Below are 22080 nucleotides of genomic sequence, written 5' to 3' on the forward strand. Positions count from 1 at the left end.
GAGCGTGGTCAAGGTGGGGGGGAGAGAAGCACAAAGGATGCTGGGAGTGTGGTCAAGGTGAGATGGGGGAGGAGCACAAAAGATGCTGGGCATGATCATGCCCTTCATTGTACAGCCCCAAGGCAGCTACCTCCCTCCCCAGTTCGCGCTGGGAAGCCCTGATTGGACTGACACCCTTGACCCTTCCCCCAGGGGAGGGGGATGGCCTCGGTCATTTGTTCGCGCTGCCTTCCCGCCTCAGGTCTGGCCCCTCCACTTCGCACATGCGCAGTGATTGGAAAGAGCGCCTCAGTTCACGGCGCACGCCCGGGCCTTGTTTAGAGAGAGCGGCCCGCATGCGCAGGAACGTGATTTCCTCAGGCTTGCGCACAATCGATTGGGAAAAGATGCGGCGTTTGCGCGGTCACGTTCGCGCATGCCCAGTATGCTCCGCGACGCTGACGCGAAGTTTGGCACATGCGCAACCACTGTGTGGCGCGTGCGTCGTGAACACCTCCCGCCTGGAGGGGCTCGGCGCGTGCGTAAGTTGGAGGGGTTGGCGCATGCGTACTAGATGGCTGTGGTGCTGAGGGGAACTTGAGAAACCTAGTACAAAATGGCGGCAGATGGGCGGGCTCCGAGCTGTGTTGGGGATGGAGAGTAACCAGCCCCTGGCAGCCGCCTAACCGGTTAGCGGCTCAGCGAGCACAGGAGGGGCCCTTCAGGGGAAGGGGTCCGTTAAAAGCCCCGTAGAAAGCGAAGGGGGCGGGGCTGCGGCGCGTACCCGGGGAGGGAGAGCGAGGCGCGCGCTCCCGCGACGCTCCCACCGTTTCGCGCGAGTGCGCGCACTTCCCAGCCAGAGTGTCTCGGGACCGGGAGGGGGCGCGTGCCCGTGAGAGAGGCCGGGCGGTGGGCTGTGCCATAGAGAGGAGGGTACAGCGGCCTCCGGGCTAGGCCGGGCCCCGTTCAGCGTGACGGGGTTTCACCTCCGTGCGTTGGGCCCGCTCGAGGGGGCGGGGATAGAGCCGCGCCATTGCGGGGGGGCGGGGGGGGGCTGGGCGGGCGGGGGGGGGGGGGGGGGGATGAGACCCTCGCGCGCGCCGTAGGGAGGGCTGCGCGCGCGGATCGCGTGCGGGCCAGGGAGGGCTCGGGTTGAACGCGTGTTGCCTTGGATGGTACGTCACGGGCTGGAGGCAGCGGCGGGACCCTGGTGCACAGGTGCACTGCTGCTCGTTGCGGTGTGCACCCTAGGGAGACAGGGCCACCCCAGCACCCAGGGGTTGCGCTGCTTGCATTACCGCGTGGCACGCCCTGCGAAGCCCTAGCACAAGGCGCGGAGGGTGGCAGCGGGTGCATGGTTACATGCATCCTTCTTTGGAAGCGGCCCTGGTTAAATATAGCAATCCCCGTGCGGCCGCAAGCCCAGCCCATCTCTGCCCGGGCGCGCGCCCAGGAGGCGCGCTCCCCCCCCGGGCGAGGGGGGAGGGGAGGACGGCTGAGCGGTGCACGCGCTCCCGGCCGCGGCGGAGGGTAGCGGCGCTGTTGCTGCTTGTGCGACCAGGGGAGGAAGATGGCGGCCGGCGGCGGAGGCAGCAGCAAGGCCTCCTCGTCGTCGTCCTCCTCGGCGGGGGCCCTGGAGGCGTCGCTGGACAGGAAGTTCCAGTCGGTCACCAACACCATGGAGTCCATCCAGGGCCTGTCGTCCTGGTGCCTGGAGAACAAGAGGCACCACAACACTATCGTGTATCACTGGATGAAGTGGCTGAGGAGATGTGAGTGGGGGGGGATGGGAGCAGGACTCCGGGGGGGGGGGCACCATGGCGGGGGGGGGAGGTGGGGGGGGGGGGGGGCTCGTGAGAAAAAAGAACCACGGCCTCATTATCTGTCCCTGGGTGAGCGAAGAGGGCACCAGGAGGGAGATGTGGGGGGCGGGGCATCTAGGAAAGTAGGCACCACAACCCCATAATTTTTCATTGGAGGAAGCGAGAGAGAGAGGGGGGCAAATGTAATGACTCTCCGTTCAACCATTGAAACAGGTTAGCCAGGGTCATGGTGAAGTCTCCGTTGCTAGCCATTTTAAAATCAAGATTGGGTGTTTTCCTAAAAAGCATGTTCTAGGAATTGTTTTGGGGAAGTTCTCTGGTCTGTGTTATGCAGGAGGTCAAGCTAGATGATCACAGCGGTCCCGTCTTGACTTGGACTCTATGAATTGGGAGAGTGAGATTAGGAGGGAGGCATTAGGGGCTGTGAGGGACTCTGGGGAAATAACCCCTTTCTTCCTTTCACTTGCCTTCTATGTCTAGTCCCTTCTCCCCATTTTCCAAACCCTGTTAATCCAGACATTTCCCCTGATATGAATCCCCCCCCCCCCCCGTTATCCAAACCCTATTGAGAAATCTGTGGTTCCATGTCTCTTATCCTATGATTCCCACCCTACAGACTCTTTAATCTGCGTCTTGTTTATAGTCCCTTACTGTGCATTAGGTTCTCAGTGGCTTCCCCCCAGTTATTTAAGCCACCTCCACTCCTACCCAAATGGTTCCTTTATTGTGTTTTAAATACTTTGGAGTCTATAAACAAAACTATCAGTCTGTGTACAGCTGGTACAATCAGAGATGTTTGCAAAATGCATTGGTTTTCTTAGCTTAAAAAATGCCATTTCTTTCATTTATTAATAGATGATTTGTGGTGTTAATAAGAAGTAATAGAAATGCATGGTACCTCTTGCATTGTACCTCTTTAAAATAGATCTGTTTCAGAATTTAAAAAATCTTGCTTATGCATTTGGGAATTTAGTGATGTGAATTTCTAAATTGGTTGAGATCTTTGTTTATAGTTCAGGACAAGTCTGGGAAATCTGTTGCGTTGCTTAGCATATTTGTATGTGTGGTATTTGATTCACAAGCAGAAATGTTCAGTTTGAAGTGGATGTGAGTGTATATCATTTACAGTAATAGACATTCTAACACAACTTCACAAAAGTCCAAAAACTGTGGTGGGAATCAACAGAATGTTTGGGGTAGGGAGAGAAGGAGTGTCTTGAGAGGATGAAGGGGAGATAACTACCTTCTTGTACCACAGGTTTCAAACATATATTTAATAATTGATAGCTAGTCGTCTTCTAGCTTTAGTTAACTTATTGAAGTTAAGGCTCTCTGGGGCATAATTATCCAGAGAAGAAATTTTTGGAGCACGTAACTTCTAGGCAAGCCCTTCTAATCTCTCTCAGTTCTATCATATGGCATTATCATTGCTGTGCATGTTGCTTACAGTGTTAATCAGTAGCTGAGGAGTCCTCTCCAGAGTCTCAGGTAAAGATTTTCGTATACAATTCCAAGAAAAAAATAAGGATGTAAATTAACCGCCTGAAACATCAGCTCTCATTTTTGGATGCTAGCCACAGTCTTCTTCCCCCACTCCCAAAATAGTAGTCTCTTTAGATGTGGGTAGGAGGAAGAGTACTGGATATTAAAATCAAATCTAGAGAGCACTGGCCGTAGTTGTATTGTGGACTTGACAGTGGAGAGATTAATCTTTTTCACTAGTCTAAACATGGTTTGATCATCTTTGCTGGAATTGCTCTTTCATATGTTCTTAAAACATTCAAATCTTGTACTGTCTCAGTATGAGCTAAAGTAAGTTTTGCGGGAGCAAGAAGGTAACATTAAAGTGGCATTATAACTCTGTTATGCTTAAAAATGTTTGAAATAGTTTCGTTTTCCATATTAAGAGATGATTCTCTAAGTTGCTGAGTGCCCTTTTTTCCTTGTTTACTTTGTATTTGAGGGCTCTCCACAGGAGGGAAAGCAGGATTGAGTCCTCATTCAGGAGCTGTGTCCTGCACTTACATCACTTATTCTAATCTGTGCAGGCTGATAAATGCTGTGAATTAATTGGCAGAATAGATTGTAAATTGTTATGAATCTTGATACTTGTGAGGTACAGTTATTAGGGCTTGAATTGCAGGTATTTGTCTAGATGCAGAGATGATGGCGAGTAACTATATTATACACTGCTTCAGTTAGCATAACTGTGTTTGCATTTTAAAATCACACATCAATTCTTCCTAGCAGTCTGAAAGTCTCAAAAGCAAGACTTGCTTGTCATTTGGAATAAACTGAGATGTATCTTGCAACAAATGTCCATGAAAATTAAGGTTTTGGAGCAGTCTGCAAGTAAAGGGGACATTTTGTGAGAGTGAGACATTTGCAACTCAGCTAGCATGCGGGTTCAAATAGAAAATTAAACTAATTTCCTTGCCTTTTAATTAGCATAAAAAACACTTAATTGTTGAAATTCTCAACGGTACAGTTGTCTGACTTACTAAAATTGTAAACAGTTTGTTGTTATCAAAGGTTGTAATTAAACTTTATTTTCAGATATGTGAACTCAAATGAATATCTTAGTGAGAAGTGAATCTTACTTCTAGGGCTGGGATTGCTGGGCAGAGCAAAATAGAATAGTTCATAATTTTCTTTTGTTTTGCTAGCGTGACAAGTAGTTAAGTTGTTGTTTTTTTAATGGTATCATGTAAGAATCAAAATATTAACTCTTAAGAAGCTGCTTTTGTCAAAACCTCTAATGACCTCTTTTCTAAAGCTCAGAACTAGTACTCCATCCTCATCCTCAATCTGTCATCTGCCTTTGACACCATTGATCATGCTCTTCTTTATATCCTGTCCTGTCATGGCTTCCATGACTGTGTCCTCTCCTGGTTCTCCTGTCACCTCTCTAATTGTTCCTTCAATGTGTCCTTTGGCTCATCCTCTTCATCCCCCACATTTCTATGCAGTTTCCACAGATCTCTGTCCTTGGGCCCCTTTTTTCTCTATACTTTACCTCTGGGTAATCTCACCTGCAAAGAAAATTCAGCTACCGTTTCTCTCTGCTGAGGACTGATCGACCTCTTTACTCCAGACCTGTCTTCTGTCCAAACTAAAATCTTGGTCTTTCTGACATCTACTTGTGAATGCCTAGCCATCAGCTCCTTCTCAACATGGATAAAACAGAGCTCTTAATCCTCATCCCCCACGAACCTCCCTGTTACCTCCATTCCCGTCCACTGTGGACAACACCACCGTCCCGCTTGTCATTCAGGCCTCTAACCGGGGCACCATCTTTGATTCAGATCTCTCTCTAAATCCTCAAATTTAGGCTGTTTAATTTTCCACATAGGGCCTTTCTTGTTCATCCACTTCTAAAACTCTTGTCCGGGCAGTCCTCTCGCATCTTGATTACTGCAACATCCTTCTCTCTGTCCTCGAGAAATGCAGTTTTGCTCCACTCATATCCATTCAGAATGTTGTCACAAAGATCATTTTCTTAGACCATGTAATCCCTCTTTTTGCATCCCTCCTCCGGTTCCCCCTTCTCTATCACATCAAACAAGCTGTTTACTTTCAATTTGAAGGAGCTTCATGGCCTATCTGCTCCCTACCTATCATCTCTTAAGCTTAAGGTTAAGATTTTGTCACAGTTATTTTTAGTAAGTCATGGACAGGTCGCAGGCAATAAATAAGAATTAATGGGAGCCTGTGACCTGTCTGTGACTTGTACTAAAAATAACTGGGGGTGTGGGGGGAGGGAAGGAATTACAGCCCAAGCCCCACTGTGTGGGGACTGGCAGCCTGAGCCCCACTGCAAGGGCTGGGGCGCACAGCCACGGGAGGGCAGGAGGGCACACATCTCCTGCCACTGATAGCTGAAGCCGAAGAAGTCACAAAAATGCAGTAAAGTCACAGAATCCATGACCTCTGCGACTAAATCATATTCTTACTTATGCACCATTGAGACATTGACTTCCTGCCTTCCCATCAGCCCAGGATGCATAGGGCCCTACCAAATTCTGACTATTGTAGGGGAGACCAGATTTCACCGAGTTGGGCAGCCAGAGAGTGGTAGCTGCTGGCTGGGAGTCCAGCTCTGAAGTCAGCAGCAGCGTAGAAGTGAGGGTGGTATGCTATGGTATTGATGATTACCTGTTCTGTTCATTCCCTTTGAAGCACTGGCACTGATCACTGTCAGAAGACAGGATATAGGGCTAAATGGACCTTTGGTCTGACCCAGTATGGCCATTCTTATGTTACTGCCACCCTTATTTCTGTGCTGCTGTTGGCGGTGGTGCTGCCTTCAGAGCTGGGCACCCAGCCAGCAGCTGCCCACCGGCTGCCCAGCTCTGAAAGCAGCACCACAGATGTAAGGGTGGCAGTATCACTACCACCCCCACAATAGCCTTGTGACCCCCCCCCCACTTACCCCATTTTGGGTTGGGACCCCCACGATTACAATACCATTACATTTCAGATTTAAATATCTGAAACTGAAATTTATTATTTTTAAAATCTTATGTCCATGAAATTGACCAAAATGGTCCATGAATTTGTAAGGCCGTAATGATGCAGCTTCCATCACCCATTTGATACGTTTTCCGACACCTTCATGCTTTCTTCTATGCTGCCCGTCATGCCTGAGAGGAACTCCCCATAAACAGCACAAAACTAATTATTCTCCTTCAGATTCCACCTTAAAACTCTCCTTTTCTATCATCCCTACAAAAACTTGACAATAGTTAGGTGGCATTGTACTGAGTCCACCGCCTATCATGCTGAGCCAATTTGTCTCATTGTTTCCTCATACTCTCTTACCTGTCTCTGTATCCACCTGTTGTTCGTTGCCTTATACTTAGGGTATGTCTACACTTACCAGGGATCGATGCGGCGATCTATCCACTGGGGGTCGATTTAGCGGGTCTAGTGAAGACCCGCTAAATCGACTGCAGATTGCGCTCCCGTTGACTCCGGTATTCCACCAGAATGAGAAGCATAAGGTAAGTCGACAGGAGAGTTTCTCCCGTCGACCCGGCGCGGTGTAGACACTGCAGTAAGTCGAACTAAGCTATGTCGACTTCAGCTACATTATTCACGTAGCTGGAGTTGTGTAACTTAAGTGGACTTAACTCCGTAGTGTAGACCCGCCCTTAGGTTGTGAGCAGTTTGGGGCATGGACTGTCTTTTTGTTCCGTTTGTACAGCACCTAGCACAAAGGAGTCCTGGTCCATGAATAGTAATGGTCCATGATAATACAAATAATAGCTGGTAATAATTAAGAAAATTTGACTTGCTTTTAATAGCTGTTATTTCCTGAGAGCCTCTTGCAAAGGGTAGAATTAATAAGATAAGAGAGTGGCTTTTTGTCCCAGAATTCTCAATAAAGTTTTTATAAGATTAAGATGAAGGTACAGTAGAACCCAGTTGTCTGACCCTCCATTAACCGGTTCTCCTTATTAACCAAACAACCAGCGCACACAGGTCCAAAAGAGGGCAATCTCTCCTGTACCCTCTAGATGGCATTGCAGCCTCGCACTTTCCCATTCTCTGGGTTATCCGAATTTTTGGTTATCCGATCTGGCCTGAGTCACAGATGCCGGTTTCTAATTTTCCCTGGGGGTACTCAACCTCTGCACAGTCCCAGGCCCCACTCCACCCCTTCCCCTAAGCCCTCATCCCGCTTCTTCCCACCCCCACTTCACCTCTTCCCCCAAAGCCCCACTCCTGCCTCGCCTCTTCCCCTCCCCGGTCCACCCCCACCCCACCTCTTTCCACCTCCTACCCTGAGCACGCCCTGTCCCCTTCCGTCCCCCCAGTGCCTCCTGCACACTGCGAAACAGCTGTTCCGCAGCGTTCAGGAGGCGCTGGGAGGGAGGGGGAGGAGTTAATTGGTGCGGGCCACCAGTGGGTGGGGAGCTGGCTGCCGGCCGAGTCCCAGTTAGATTGGATAAATGAGGTTCTTCTTGTTAGAGCCCTGTGTGGGACAATTTTTTAATCCCACCTCACAATTCCCAATCGCTCCCGCATTTTTTGTTGAATTGTTATCCTGCTATTAAGACAGCAAATCCTACGGGACCTGCAGGATCCCAGTCCCACTGCAGGTCTCTATTGCTTGTACTTATATTGAACTGAAAAAAATAGCTTGGTGTTTACATCTCTTAGTAGGGTGACACTCTTAAAGAAAGCATTGTACAAAAATTAAATTACATTGAGCAGTGTTATAGGTGGTATTTCTGAAATGATACTTGTCTTATACAGTATTTTTTTCTGGTTTATAAATTCATTAAACATATGAATAAGGGAATTAGAATTTTTTCTATAATGTCATCTGTAGTGACATTAGCAGCACTGTTAAAAAGATCATTGATTTTCATGCAAACTGTGGTCATGAAGAAATCTCCCCACTTACACCCACCATCATATAGTCAGTCTTGCACACTTAGCTAGGTTCTCATCTAATGGTTTCTACCATCCTCTGGATACTGCTTGAGACAGAACATTTATTGATTTTTGTTTTGGTATGAGTTATTTTCTTTAATTCCAAAGTTTTCTTTCTCTGTTTATATCATATAGTATGTATGTGTTGTCAAATCCTGTCAAATTTTTTTCCCTCTGCGTTTCTCTACTTTAAGTCTCTTAACAGATAAGGTACTATCTAATTCTTATACAAAAGATGTGATGCTATTAGAATGGAACCATTCCTTTTTTAATGCAGAATTAGCGCTGACATTTAGATATCTCTGTCAGCACATGATTGAATTACCTCTTCACCAGTAGTATAATCATATGGACAATGACCGCTTGCTTATGTGAAAACTGAAAGTTTCACTAAAATAGACAATATTTTCTTTATAGAAGTATAAGGTATTTAATGCTGTGAATCACTTTTTCTCCAAAACTCACTACTGTGAATCTATACTATAAAAGACTTTCTGACAGGACTATCTAATTTATTCAGTGTGCTTGCATAAATACTATTTAGCCACAAATTAAATATAACTGCTTTTCAGGTCAGTAAGCTATGCATTTATTAATTTCAGACATGTTAATCCATCAAGCAATATAACATCACTTTTAAAAAAAAGTACAGGAGGCGCACTTGAAGAAGAATTTGAAAAACATTTGGCCATTGGCAGTGTGAGATCAATAATGCAGTTTACTGTTTCATGAGAAGAACTGATGTCTCCTTTACAATTTGTTGAGACATCATGATCGAATAAAAGGTCTCTTCATTCATTGATGTATAATAAAGATTTATTCAGGTACCTCCCAGTATGTTAACTGCATGCATTCCCAGCTTACCAGTTGCATAATGCAATGATGTGATTGAAATTTGCTTCTTTTTTGCATATGATTCTGTTTCATAAAAGCAGTATGCAGTTAGTATGTTCTTATTTTGATATAGTTTTTAATTGCTAAAACCCACTGCATATTAAGACTTGTGTATAACTATAAATATAGCTTTATCAACTCTGATTTATTTGAACATAATTTTTTTGTAGTTTGTAATTTGGAAGGGTTAGAAGAACCAATTGACCCTAACTGAAAAAAAAAATCTTATTTCTGCCTTGGTGCATGTGTTAAAGTTCAACATCATGAAAACTACTGTGAGGTTTCAAGTGCTGGGTTGTGGCATAATTAATTGAATTTAGCTGTTAGAACTAACTGACTTTATTTGCCACTTGAAGAAATCTATAGGATGGTTGATTTAAAGAAACGTAAAACTTGATTTAAAGGAGCCCTGGCAAAACCAAAACAAATTATTTAAAATAAATCCTTAAATTATTATAATTTTCTTGTGGTCTAATTTTTTGGCGTTGTATAGAAGATTTCTGGAAGTCTGTGTAGACAATACAACTGTGACAGAAATGCATCCAGTGACCAACGGATGGATTTAACAAAGTTGTACAGAATTTTTAATAACATTATGGTAAACCTTCTTAATTTGGCTGAATAGTTGTCTAGTAGATTAATACAACTGAATTTTAAAGTTTCACCTGCTCTTCACCAATTTGGCTGCTTGTTTTAAATTTTTTTGTAATTAACTCATCTTACATCTCAGTCATGTATTAGCACAATTCTGCTGTTTGTGTTTCACGGCACTGTAGAGGAAGGTTTAAATTCAAAATATCTTTTGGGGGAGGCAGTGGCCTGGTGGCTGGAGCACTATTCCCAGCTCTGCCACCGGCCTGTTGGATGACCTTGGGCAAGTCATTTGCTTTCTGCCTCAGTTTCCTCATCTGTAAAATGAAGAGAAAGATACTGATCGTTGTAAAAACATGCTAAGATCTATGGATGAAAAGCACTAAAGAGCTAAGAATTGTTTTTATTATTAAATAACAAATCTTAACTTTTTTCATATCGGGTTTTCTATTAAACATAAATTTGGGGCCTAAACTACTTGTGTCCTGTTTCATAATTGTTACCGCAGTTAACACAGCATAATGAAAATGGCAAGAAATCTGTGTTAAATAATAGCAACAATAATTGTCCATAAATACTTGAAAAATGTACTTTTCTGCTAGTCAGTAATGAGTGAAAAGACTTCCCTCTGGGAACTGAAAAGTGAGCCTGACATGAGCCTTGTAAATTTCACTTTGCTACTCCTGCTGGGACCCTCCTGTGGGCAGGAGTGGTAGAGACAGTGGACTGTATTCTGTTGCTACTGGGTTGCTCTTGGAGAAGGAGGAAGATAAAGGTATCTAGTCCCACCATCCCATTAGCAGCCTTTGCTGCTTCTGGCCTTATACTTGGGGGTGTGCAATGTGTAGCAGTAGAAGAGAGTCTCATATGAACCTCTGCTGCTATTTGGGATGGGCTGGGAATGAAGAATAAAGAGCTTCTTCCTTCTCCTAAGAGATTGCAGAAGCAGCAGGCTAGTGTCTGTGGCTTCTGCATGTTGCAGGTCTGCAAGAGGAGCCACATAGGGAAATTTACAAGATTATAATCAGTTTCACTTCACTGACACAGCAGCTGGAGGGTCTCATCCTGCAGGGAGACCTCGCCCGCCTTTCCCAAAAGGAGGCGTGTAGGTGGGCGTGCTCTCACAAATGGAGAGGAAAAGCATCAGAAAAACTACATAGAACAGGATAGAGAAAGGGAGGGCAAAGAAGCGGCATTTGTGCGCACGCATTTTCTCCCTCAACACACCTATCTACCCTTGTCTTTTCTCTCCCTCATCCTCAGCACCAGAAATGACTGGGATGGGGAGAAGAGACTTCCTCCTGATTGTGTACTGAACATAGCACTCCCCCTGTCATCTGCTAGCCAAAGCTAATACAAAAGACTCGAGGTGGGTGGGCAATAGCAGCTTAGATCACTACCTTGGGACGACTTGGACACAAGTGGGTTGGGGGGTAAAATCTTTTTTTTTTTTTTTTTTTGGCTTGTTAGAGTCTAGTAAAATGTTCAGGTCTTGAAGTTAGCTCTCCAGTGGATATCTTCCTAAATGACTATGTATAGTCAGTGTCTTGAAGCAGATGTGACTTAACGCTTCAGAAAACACATTAATAAGTAATCATTGCATACATTCCCACACTTGATGCAAATTCTTTGCAACTCATGATCTCACACACACCTTTAAAATAAGTTCACCATGGGCACTTTGCCACAGGTAGTGCCAACTGCGCTAAACTAGCTTTGACTAACTCGTCCCATAGCTTTTTTCATTTGATAATTTTATGGCTAAGTGCTGAAAAGATGTTGTCATAACAGCTTTATTTTTAATTTTTGCTTTCTGAAGACAAAAGGTGTAGAGATGAAATTGTAGACTTTACACTGTGAGAATTAACTGTTATTTTGGGCTTTATAAATGTGCCCATTGTATGGCATGGGCACATTTACAGTGTGGATTAAAAGCATAGGTGCAACTACTGCCTACAACAGCTAATATAATAGGAATACGTCACTACCAGAACTACTGATACAGAAAAAACTACCCATTTACCTCTCCTCAAGGAGAAGCCCTGGCTTTGAGTTTTGGTAGACTGGTAAGGGTCAAAAATTCCAGAGTCCAAGACCATCCTCTCTCAGGAAAACACCTGCCTTTAGTCCTCCAAAATTCAAATCTAGGCACATCAAGCTCCTCAGCTGTTGGTGTGTGGCAGCCTGGCTCAGTTCCCCCTCTGTGGATGGACATCAGCCTGTTCTGATTGGACTCAGTTGCTGGATCCCATGTGCCTTTAAGCCTCCTGGCTCTGGGTGGTAACTGGTCACTGTTCCTAGCTCTGGATCTCTCAGGCATACTTCCAGGTTCAGTCCCCATGTCTGACACCCTTCTTGGGCAGTGAGACTCTACAATCTGGCCTCCTTAGATCTCCATTCCTCTTGGGCCCCCCGTTACTTGTACATGATCCCTTAGAGTTTCCCCTCATTGTGGGTGCTCTGATCTTCTGTGTTAATCCCTTCAGCAACCGTGTGGCAGGCAAGCAAGGAATACAGGCTTAGCAAAGGAATTTTTTAGTCACAGGTACTTTACTGTTAAAGAGCACTGGAGAGATGCAGATCTTTGGAAAATATCACAGTCCTGAGTGTGCCCTCTTGTGTCTCATCTCACCCTCCTGCGAGTTCTAGGTTTGGTCAGTGTCCATTGGCTCAGGGGTTCTCAAACTTCATTGCACTGTGATCTCCTCCTGATGACAAAAATTACTACACGACCCCAGGAGAGGGGGCGGAGCCTAAGCCCGCCTGAATCAAACTGGAGCCCATGGGCTTCAGGCCCACTGCCTGGGGCTGAAGCCGAAGCCTGAGCCCTGCCGCCCAGGGCCAAAGCCTGAGCTTCGCTGCCCGGGGCTGAAGCCGAAGCCCTTGGGTTTCAGTCCTGGGCAGTGGGGCTCAGGTCAGGCCCCAGCACGTTTACTGCCAGTCCTGGCAACCCCATTAAAATGGGGTCACAATCCACTCTGGGGTCATGATCCACAGTTTGAAAACTGCTGGGCTAGCGAGTCCTTCCTGACTTCCCTCTCCTTACCCCGGCCTTCTGGCATGAGGTCTTGGTTGGCCACTCCTCACAGACCATTACCCCTTAAATATAGTTTCTGACTCCTCTAGGGAACGTGCCCAGGCTGAGGAACTCCAGCCCCCTCCCCAGACTAGACTTCTATGTAGAGACTTCATTGTTTTTGTGGACAGGCTAGTAGTGGAGGGGTGAGAGCTGTTGACCCTAGTTTGATGTATGCCAACTTCTCTCACTTGTAATTCAGCTAAATATCAAACCCCTACTACAAAATGGATGCTCTAATCCAAAGTGGAGGTTGCAATACTGTGTAGCCCCTGAAAAGAAATGGTGGTTACAAAACATGATTGAGTTCATAAATTGACACAGACGTACCCCAGTCTATCACACCATGGCTCATAAAAAGAGAGCTAGTCTGCTAGTTAGTCAGGGCCCATGCTATAATAGGATGTTAAAGATTATAGCTAACACTTTGCACACCTATAACTTACTCTTCTAAACCAAGTTTGGAAAGGAATTTTCCCTCAACTCAGAGTGGCAGTGACCTTGGTTTTTTTCATCTTCCTGTGCATCATGGGGTTCACATCATTCCCCAAGATCTGTCTATATCTCTATTAATCAACTCCTGCCATTGCAGTGGCCGCAGGCATTGGTTCACTTCAGTCCCTTTTGCTCTCAGCCCATGGCACACAATAGCTTAGTCTCATGAGGGCAGTTCTATTTTGGTCTAATTCTAGCTCTTGGCTTGGTGTGTGGGGGTGGTCGGGTGGTATTCAGTGGCAGGTGATATTCAGGAAGTCTGGATGATCTGGTGGTCCCTTCTCGCCTTATGCTCTGATTCTAGTAGAGCAACTGTGATGTTACCATGTGCTACAGCTTGCCAGTCATCAAACACAGACTTGTGAAATTAATTTAATTTTTTCCACCTTTGGAGGGGGGCAGAAGAGCTCATTTTGACAAATCATAAGACTTCTCACTGTATTTTCCCTTCACTGAAGCCATCACCTTGTCACCAAACACAGCATATCCCTTGATACCCATAAGTAGATTCCCCTCTCTAGATGTTTCCATGCAGGCAAGCAGAGAGGTGATTGGTTCATTAGGCTCCATCTCTTTTCTAGAGGTTCAGTAACATCCCACAAGTGTTTGCATTAAGCATCCTTAACTTCATTCCTTGGAAGAAATATAGGGTGTGGCCAATGGTGTTTCAATAAATGAGGGGCAGCAAATATATAAGAAACTTGGCCACTGACTGTTCAAATTTGCAACATGTGAGTGATCACATTTCTCAACTGGCTGCAACGTATTCTCTCTAGTGTATATTTCCTGCCCAAACTGCAGGCCTAGTATACATGGGAAAGATTTTTCGGTATAACCCAAGGCATGGATTTATACCAATATGGTTATACTGGTATAACCCCCCGTGTAGTCATTTTTTCTAGTACAAGAGTGCCATTTTTCATTTAGCTTGTTGTTGGGAAGGAGTGTAATCTAAAAGGAAAAAGGCCAGTCTTTTGCCTGAATAAAAGTGTCCGTGTGTGTGGGGGGGTGTTATATCAGTATAGAGTTAACTGTTAAAACTTGCCCATGTAGACAAGGCCCTAGGCTATATAGGATATATCTACACTGCACTATAACACCCACAGCTTGCTCAGCTGACTCGGGCTGCAGGGTTGTAAAATTGAGGTGGAGATGTTCAGTCTCGGGGACCCTCCACCTCATGGAGCCCAAGAGCTCAGGCTCCAGCCCAAGCAACTACACAGCAATTTTAAAGTCCCGGAGCCCAAGCCAGCTGACATGGGCCAGTGGCGAGTGTTTTATTACAGTGTAGACATATCCATAGAGGCCTATTGCCTGGTCTAGATCATGTTATCCAACATGTCAAAGAGACACTGTAAGTGAATACCTCTGAATTCACAATAGGTAGATTAGAGGTACAGTAGAACTTCCGAGTTATGAACATCACAGTTACGAACTGATCAGTCAACCACACGCCTCATTTGGAACCAGAAATACGCAATCAGGCAGCAGCAGACACACAAAAAAGCAAATATAGTACGGTACTTTGTTAAACAGTCTACTAAAAAAATAAAGGGAAAGCAGTATTTTTCTTCTGCATAGTAAAGTTCCAAAGCTCTTCAGTTGTCAACTTTTGAAAGAACAATAATGAACATAATGTTTTGTTCAGAATTACGAACATTTCAGAGTTACGAACAGCCTCCGTTGCTGAGGTATTTGTAATTCTGAGGTTCTACTGTAACAGCTAGCAAAATCAGAACATAGATGACATGGCTCCAAGGGAATCTCTTTGGTCATCTGTTCAAGCAGGAGGTGCCCTGAGCTGCCTCCCATAAACTTTTTTTGTTACTATTATTTGACTGTTTACATGGTATGGAATGAGACCAATGCAGTAAACAATGAGTTACAGTATATCTCTTCTCATCTCAATGAGCAATGCCATCAAATGAAAATCTATATTTCTCCTAACACTCTTACTTTTGAAAGTTAAAATATTTAGCTACTGGGTCATGACTTGTTCAGGCCAGTTGCAGCTTATTTTCTTTTGCTGCCCTGCATCTAGCACTTCCCTGCTGTGTCACTATTTTTTGGCTATGTGGGAACAACACAACATCTAGGGGAATGAGGGGCAGAAGAGACATTTCATGTATCAGGAGATTTATCTTAGTATTTTCTGTATTGCTAATACCATAATATCTAAGTGTTGATGAGAGATACTTAGGGCTCTTCTCTGATTAGAGCACAATACAGGATAGGCCTCTTTGCGTATGCTTTATAATTGAAGCTACAAAATTATGGGCAACATTTTTCCTTCTCATAGCTTTCCCCATTATGATAATAGAAATGTTTTAACTGAACACTATATGAACCATTCTACCTCTGCTAAAGAAATGCATTGTGGAAATGTCATTATGCAGCTCTTTTAATATGCTTCCTGAATTTGGTTCACATTTGGAGTAGCAGTAATTTTGCTAAAATGGGTTTAGTGGAGTTATGGCTATATGAAAAATCATGCTCGGAACAATAGTCTGAAAGAAGTTTACAAGTGGGGAATTTAAAAAACCCCAACATTCCGTTTGCATGTTAACAGAGTACCATTATATATGACCATGTACGACACCTTGTTGGAAGAGCATCAACACCTGAAGGAAAGGTTTCTTGAGGCTACTGTAGTGGTGTTCCAGTGGTTTTTAATGGGGTATATCCCGCTTCCCTCTGGAAGATGTTTGCTTTTTCTGCAGGAGAGGGTAGCACCTGTGCTACTGCTCTGATGCACAGTCCTTCCCACAGTGGTACTGGTAGGAGCATAGTGAAATTAGGGCAGACCTAGTTGGAATTGTTGTATTGCTTTGGCCAGACTGTAGGGAAAGAGCTTTATATAGGTGCACCAAAGGCATAATCATTTTCCTTTCATCAACTTTTCAAAAGTAGCAGAGGATTTATACCTCTTGTGTTTCAACACCATGCTTTTCCCATGGCCCAACAGGAGCAGCAGGATCTAGGCCTGTGTATCACTGCAGTTCTGTTGCTGGGAAAGTGCTTTGTGCACAAGCAGCAATGCATGTCTATTCCTTGGGGAAGAGGGAGGAAAGTGAGGCGATAGTAAATGGACTAGGCACACAGAAGCAAAGCAGCAGAGGACTGGCCTGCTTGGGTCTATCAGCTTGCTCTTTGAGAGGAGGAGCTGGGAAGCCGTACACTCTACTTCTTTGGTAAGGCTGAGCTTTTCTTTGCTGTAACCACCCTGAGTTGAATGAAGGTGCAGCATAAATAGTTTCCAGAGGCGGCCATATCCATCCCTCCACAACCAGAGAAGTGCTTTGTTGTGTGACCTTTTGTGGAGGGAGTGAACGGGAAAGGAAGGTGGGGAGATTCTGGAAGCCCCCGGGAAAGAAAGAGGTTGAAACAGTGAGTGGGGCTAGGGCGGTAGACGATGGTAAATTTGGATCTCATGCAATAACTCTGGCATTGAATATGTGGAAGGTGCTCACATTCTCTAGTGATGGGCTGAAGTATAAAACTCAAAATTAGATTAGTTTATACTTCTCTGTACTAATAATTGATACTGTAGTGTGTCAGCTTGAATCAATTCAAAAATTCCATTTTTAAATCCCATATCTGTTAAAATCCTCTTCAAATATATACTGAAAACTGAAAAAATCCTTTAATAACATTTTTATGACTTTTCACTGCTTTCTGTGGTTGGTTATAAGGATCTTTTCTTCAAGGGAGAACCTGCTATACAAGGGAAAGCATGTAAACTGATTATACACGAAGCACTCTCACTCACAAAGTGAGCAAATTGAAAAATGAGATAAAAACTAAATTTTCTTAACTATTTAAATAATTGTAGGTGTTGTTTGTAGCTATTTTGGGTGCAAAACTTTCAGATAAACAAGCTTTCCAAATTGACAATGCTCCTTTATAGTAAAGGTATGGTAACACGATTACTCTTCAGGTTAAAATCTGTCAATTATTTGTCACTTTCCTTGGTAATATTGTTATTCCAGTCACTGCACTCAGTGTGGCTATAGGCTAGCTGCCCAGCCAAAGGGACCCTATATGAGTGATTATTTTTTTTTAGATATAGCAGGCTTCTTAATTACTTAATGAAATTTCTGTAAAAATATTTTTCATAACAGGGCAGCCAAAAACTGCAAGCTACAGTGCTTCTTCAAAGGCTGTAATGGCTGCATATAATGCAGACTTTCTGGGCCAAACTGGCCTTTTCTGCATCAAGATCACGTATAGTATTTATTTTAACCTTTTACCACCCCTTGATGTCAGTAGTCTTTCTGGTCATATGGTCCCATGAGCTGAGTAAAGATTATAAAAGTTACAAGAAGTCAGTGACCCTTTGCTATTTATTTAGGTTCCTTATATGGCCAACTTTAGACTAGAGACTTGGTACTTGTAGGGAGAATGCTTTCACTTAGTTGCACCTTTCATGCAAGGATTTTGAACCAGTTCCCAAAATGAAGTTTCACAACATACCTGAGCTAAATTAGTATTGTACCTAATTTTCAGATGAGGAAATGGAGACACTGAAGTGGTTGCCCAAAGTCACACAGCAAATCTTTGTCAGAGCGATGCATAGAATTGGGGTGTCCTGACTTCCAGTCCCCTGTTTTAACTCCTAGTCCTGTCTTGTTACCGTTGCACCATTAATAGAAATATTGCTGAAAAAATCATCACATATTTATAAAACTTCATCAGAAATGCTAATGGTACTCTTTGCTTTGGAGTAAAACTGAATTTCTTTTCATTTTGTCTTTAGCTGCTTTTCCTCATCGATTGAATCTGTTTTACCTGGCCAATGATGTCATACAGAACTGTAAAAGAAAAAATGCAATTGTATTTCGGGATACATTTGCAGAAGTGCTTCCTGAAGCAGCTGCTTTAGTTAAGTAAGTGATATGTTTTTTGTTTGTGGATTAATAGCTTAAAAATGTGAATTTACTTGTGATTGCCCTAACAGATCAAGCTATATAGAAGTGTTAGAAATATTTCAAAGGTGTTTCCTTATTTACTCAATGAATTGTCCCACCTTTTAAGATGATTAATGCACACATCGGTGCATTCACATTTGCAAAAAACAGAATCTCTTGCATTAGAACATTGTTTTTATTGGTAAAAAAAAAAAAAATCTTCTGCTGGAGAGGACATAAACACAACTATGCCAGTTGAGGATCTTGATATGGGAGGGGAATAGAAGGGAGTGTATATTTGGCTTTATGGAAGTTTTTAAACTGTGAAATATTTTTTAATGATATGAAGTGTCTGACTGGAAACATGGTGAAGTGAAACATGAAGAAATTATCTGTAAAGCACCTAATATTCTGTACGCACTATGTAAATAAGGTATAATTTGAGGGCTTTGATTTGTCTGACAAGGTTACTTTTTTTGATCCCTTCTCTGTTTGTAAGAACATGCTTTCTTCACAACATTTTTGTTTTTTTTTTAAGAAAGACTGATAGGTTGTTTTTTTTTGGTTAGCGTCATATTAATTACAACACTTTTTCTTATTTTGCCTTCTGTCTCCTTGATTTCTGCTCTTCACCTCCTTATTTTCACATTTTTTATCTTAACCTATATATGCTACTGTACTTAAAGTGTTCTTAAGGGTTTAAGTCTTTCATAGAGTCATAGAAATGTAGGCCTGGAAGGGACCTCAAGAGGTCAATTTAGTCTACCCCCTCATGTTGAGACAGGATCATGGATACCTAGACCATCAGTGACAGATGTTTGCTTAATCTCTTCTGAAAAACCTCCAGTGCGGGCGATTCCAAAACTAGAACCCTGCAAGTGTGTGAATATCCGCTTTATATCCACACACCATTTTTGTGGATTGAATGCGGATACAAATTTTGTATCCATGCGGGGCTCTATCCATAATCTCCCTTGGTAACCTATTCCAGTATTTAACTATCCTTACAGTTAGAAAGATTTTTCTTAATCTTCCTTGCTGGAGATTAAGTGGATTGCTTCTTGTCTTACCTTCAATGGACATGGGGAACAATTATCCTCTTCGTAACAGCCCTTAACATATTTGATGATTATTGTCAGGTGTGTTTCTCTCCTCTCCCCGCTCCCCCCCCCCCCCCCCCCCGGTCTTCTTTCCTCAGGACTAAATATGCCCAGGTTTTTTAACCTTTCCTCATAAAGTCAGGTTTTCTAAACTTTCCATGATTTTTGTTGCTCTCCTCTGGACTCTCTCCAGCGTATTCACATCTTTCTTAAAGTGGGGTGCCCAAAGCAGGACACCATACTAAGGTCTCACCAGTGCAGAGTAGAGTGGAACAATTACCTCCTGTGTCTTACAGAACACACTGCTGTTAATGCACCCCAGAATGTGTCTTTTTCACAACTGCATCATATTATTGTCTCATATTCAGTTTTTGATCCAGTATAACGCCAGATCCTTTTCTGTAGTATTGCTGCCTAGCCAGTTATTCCTCATTTTGTATTTGTACATTTGATTTTTTTGTCCTTCCTAAATATAATTCTTTGCATTTGTGTTTATAGAATTTCATCTTGTTGACTTCAGACCAATTTGTCAAGGTTGTTTTGAATTCTAATCCTGTTCTCCAAAGTGTTTGCAACCCCTCCCCTCTTGGTGTCCTCCACGTATTTTATAAGCGTACTGTCCAATCCATGTCTTATATGAAAATATATAATAGTACTGAACCCAGGACAGACCCCACTAGATTTGTTGGCCCAGTTTGACAGTAAATCATTGAGAGTTGCACTTTGAGAGTGGTTTTGCAACCAGTTGTGCACCTGCTTCATCTATACAAGGTGGAAACTTTCTAAGGCGTCTGATCATATTTTCATGTGTTGCTTGACACCCTAATTGCTGGGCTGGACTGTAATTTCACTTCAGGATCAAGCAGAAGGGCTGTGAAGCAGGCAGTGCCTATTCATTCACAAATACTAATGTAAACGGATCTTTGTTTCTTGAGATTAGATGTACTCCTGCTGCTCATTCCACAAGTGAAGTGCTAACCGTTTTGTGGCAGCTCAATAATTTTCACAGAAAGATAGAGCCTTTAGAGTTGTTTTAACTTTTATTGGAGAGTTTCCATCTTGCTTTTAACTGCATCTTTTCATTAGTGTTTTATTTAATGGTACTCTATCTCTGTGAAGAAGCAAAGAAGTGCTGTCCTCATTTTTACACACGTGAAAAGAAGTAAAGTGAGCGTAAGTGACTCGAATGCCAAGATCATTCCAGATATCTGTCGTAGAGGCAAGAATAGAACTTGACCTCTGTGCTGCCAATCCTGTGCCTTAACCACAAGACTATCCTTTCTCCAGAGTGCCTTTCAGTTATGTTATAAACCCAAATGCTACGATTTCATGACTTAAAAAACATGACCAAGCTTTGAGGATATATTTGTGGTGCATTCACTTTGCGGAATGTCTTTTTAATCCACTTTTTTCTATTACAGCAGAGCACTAGCTTTCTACTTAGATGGACTCTCCTAAACGTTCTAAAATCCATATGCTGACTTGAATTACCTTGAAATTTGTTCTGCCTCAGGAGTGTTTGGTAGTGATCCAAATTTGAGCTCATCCAAGCAAGGGGGTTCCAAGATACAGCCCCCGCCCCCCAAAAAATAGCATTTTACAAAATCATCTTGTTCAGACATTTGTGTGTGTGTGTGCGCGCGCGCAACTTTGGTGCACGCTCTGGCTCTAATCTCCTCCAAACTGATCTCAGTTGCTCAGGATTTATATCAGCTAGTGCACGGCTCCCACTATCCCTTAGAAATATTGAAACGGTTGTTCAGGGTTCAGTTAGGTACACCAGGTCAGCACATGCCTAAAACAGTGAAATGAGTCTGTGCAGCAAGATTAGGGGTCTGTTGAAGAAAACGGGTTTCCAGGCGGCCTGTTGTGAAAGTAGCTGGGTGACATGCTGTGGTCCCTGAACCTGAGCTGTACCCCTGCACTATGAGTATGAACTCTGCCCGGGGCAGTTTCCAGAGAGTGTCTTAGGCACATTCTTTGCTCTCTGCCTGCATTCTGCGGGGGCAACTTTTTGCACATTTTTGTCTTGAGACCAAAGATTCTGGTTTGAGTGATATTTTAAAGTGCTCTAATATCTCAGCCTGCAAGGGGATATTAATTTATAAGTATTGGCAAGGAAATTAGCATTAAATAGAGGGAAGATAGACTCTAGAAAGTATTTAGGATAACGTGATCTTGTTTCCTGAACAGTGGGACTGCGTGAGATCAAAGAAAAGCTAGCTGCTGCGTCATTTGGTCAAGGAGTTCCTGAACACAGCTCCTCCAGCATGGGCTGCTAGGGAATATGGGAGGGGGGTCAGATTAATGTTGCGGGGGGGGGGGAGAGCAGTGCAAGGGGTGTGGTGATTGTGTGTGCAAGGAGAGGATGGGGGAACTAGGGGATGAAGATGGGACATTTGGAGCTGTGGCAAGGGGAGGAGGATAAATGGGAGTGTGGGGGCTGGGGAGGTGGGAGGCTGAGAGAGGGGCAACATGCAGGTGGATCACTGCAGAAGTTAGGGGACTGTCAGCCCCACATTTTTCTCATCCCATTTGAAGCTACCCTGCTCCCCCCAGGCTGGGTTGAGTGGTGGTGGGCGATTCATAGCCCCATCTCTCTGTGGCTGGGGGCTGGCGAGGGATGTGCCTCAAACAAAAGTGGGGGATGTGGCAGCAGGGACCCCCAGCCCTTGGGCGGATAGCCCCCCTCCCTCCTTTGCGTGAGCAAGGATCTCAGGAGGGTCCTGCTTCCTGGGGAGGTCTGAGCCCTCCTCCGTGCCCGAAGGTAAGCC

General features: G+C 44.0%; 1 protein-coding gene across 1 annotated transcript in view; it reads left to right on the forward strand.

The window, feature by feature from the left end:
* The first annotated feature begins 1113 nt into the window (after nt 1-1113).
* The window catches only part of RPRD2 (regulation of nuclear pre-mRNA domain containing 2), a 43533-nt gene continuing 22566 nt past the window's right edge, over nt 1114-22080 (forward strand). Inside the window, exons 1-2 of the mRNA XM_024210813.2 lie at nt 1114-1751; nt 18056-18185. Coding sequence (XP_024066581.1) covers nt 1550-1751; nt 18056-18185 — 332 coding nt within the window. The 5' untranslated portion in view covers nt 1114-1549. The remainder of the gene's footprint in view (nt 1752-18055; nt 18186-22080) is intronic.

This window comes from Terrapene carolina, unplaced genomic scaffold (assembly GCF_002925995.2).
Source record: "Terrapene carolina triunguis isolate 2854851 unplaced genomic scaffold, T_m_triunguis-2.0 Scaffold227, whole genome shotgun sequence".
In the NCBI taxonomy this organism is placed as follows: Eukaryota; Metazoa; Chordata; order Testudines; family Emydidae; genus Terrapene; species Terrapene triunguis.